Source organism: Corvus brachyrhynchos, unplaced genomic scaffold, assembly GCF_000691975.1.
Source record: "Corvus brachyrhynchos isolate BGI_N302 unplaced genomic scaffold, ASM69197v1 scaffold106, whole genome shotgun sequence".
NCBI classification, from domain to species: domain Eukaryota; kingdom Metazoa; phylum Chordata; class Aves; order Passeriformes; family Corvidae; genus Corvus; species Corvus brachyrhynchos.
Window position 1 is genome coordinate 2,468,607 of NW_008238834.1, and position 1,823 is coordinate 2,470,429.

Sequence of the window (1,823 nt, forward strand, 5' to 3'; positions counted from 1 at the left end):
CCCTACATTTTTCTTGCATAGATGAGGAACTGGATGCTTCGGCAAAGCCTCTTTCGGAAGGAGAAAACCACCTCTGCCACCAAGGCTCAAAAACTGTTTCAGGGGAATGGTCTTTGCCAGCACTCTCGCTGCCGCTGCAACCGCTCCACAGAGGAAACTGTGTGCAGACGTCTGGGGGCTGCCAGGATCCAGCTTCCCTCACACCAGGTCATGCCAGAGCCAGGGCACACCAGGGATCCTGTCTCACGGATGCTGTCACTTCAGCCGTGGAGGTCAGGCTGACTCCTGTGTACAGCCCGTCTTGACCTGAATACTTAAGGTTGCTGCTTTCAGGACTGGTGCTCTCTCCTGGGCCAGACATCACTGATGAGCTCGCCTGGAGGGAGGGGGAGAGCAAAGAGAGATTCATTGAGGTGAGCTTTGCACACACTGGGGTGTGAGTGAGAGCACAGCGAGTCTGAAGCACAGCCATCATCCCAGGATTTCTGTTCAAAAACAGGGTTTGCCCTCTGCTTGCCTCTGTGCCTTGAAATCCTGAAACAAAAAAATGTCTCAGCATGAACCCAGTCGCCCAGCCCTGCTGATGGGAGTGATATCTGCGTTTGGAGAGCTGGAAAAGAAACCACGTGATGTGCAGAAAGACTTGGAAATCAGATCATGATGAAGAACGAAATGTGCATGTGTCCCACTGCCCCCTACTGAAGGGACACCGGTGCCAACACGAAAAATGTGATCTGGGAGTGGTGGCAACTCTAGTTTTTCTTCCCCATGGGAGAAGCCCAACACATCCCAATTCTCCAGGAGCAGATACAGAGCACGTTTTGGAAAGCAGCTTTCTTTGGGCTCTTCAGCCCTTGAAATGCTTAAAATCATTCCCAGCTCTTCAAAACACCAGCCACAACCAGTTTATCCCTGTAGGACTGGCCACTAAAGGAGATGTGCTTTTAATCTCCAGTGGAGAAACACTATGCCTTTGAAGCAGGAGCATTTTTGTTCTGCCGCCTGCAGAAGACAACATGCAGGGGAGCCCTGGTAGGCACGAAGATGAACCTCTGAACCGCACTGGAACCAGTCCATTTGTTTTACCGGAGAAATGGAGAGTTGCAAAGACAAAGGAACAATCATTTTTTCCATGAGGCTGAGCAGATCTGCTAAAGAGGAAAAATTTGCAGTGCCAGACAGAGAAGGGGCAACATTTTCACCTGATAAAGGAAATGTTTAAGAGCTGACTTCATGCAAAATTAACTCTTGGATACGTCAACTTTAAAACCTTAATTTACTTGTTAATGGATAGTCTTTGGATGAAATTCCTTAAAAAAAAAAGAAAAGAAAAAGGCTATCCTAAACTGTGACTGCAGAAGCTTCCTGCCTGCTGTTTAAGTACAAAGTATACATATTTAATCATTTTACAAGAGTAGCGCTCTTGGCTCTCCTGGAGCTGTGCCACGCTAGCAGTCCTGACATCGGAAAAGCAAGGCTTCATTTATTCAAAGGTAATTTCCAAATGGTGCTGTGCAGGGCTCTTGTTGCCGTGCTTAACCCAGGGAAAACCTCACCTTCTGAAAGAGATACTCACTGCTAGCAGTCATTTATGTCTGAAATAACCTGGGCTCCAACATTTTCTTAACCTTTTATTAAAACGATTGACCACCGCTATTCTTCCACCCAGTCATCAGCCCTGATCCCACACCATTAGTCACTACCCAGAAATGCAGAGAAGGAAGAGAAAAACCTATCTGTCCCCCAAAACCAGCTGAAACTGCTCTAGTCCTAGAGAAATAAGTTTTATCACTCCCTTGAACGTACAGTTGCCAATCAGTGAC

At 47.3% G+C, this 1,823-nt stretch overlaps 1 protein-coding gene across 1 annotated transcript in view; it reads right to left on the reverse strand.

The window, feature by feature from the left end:
• GATA6 (GATA binding protein 6) overlaps positions 1-1,823 on the reverse strand; it is an 18,191-nt gene continuing 16,368 nt past the window's right edge. Inside the window, exon 6 of the mRNA XM_017738229.1 lies at positions 1-376. Coding sequence (XP_017593718.1) covers positions 209-376 — 168 coding nt within the window. The 3' untranslated portion in view covers positions 1-208. The remainder of the gene's footprint in view (positions 377-1,823) is intronic.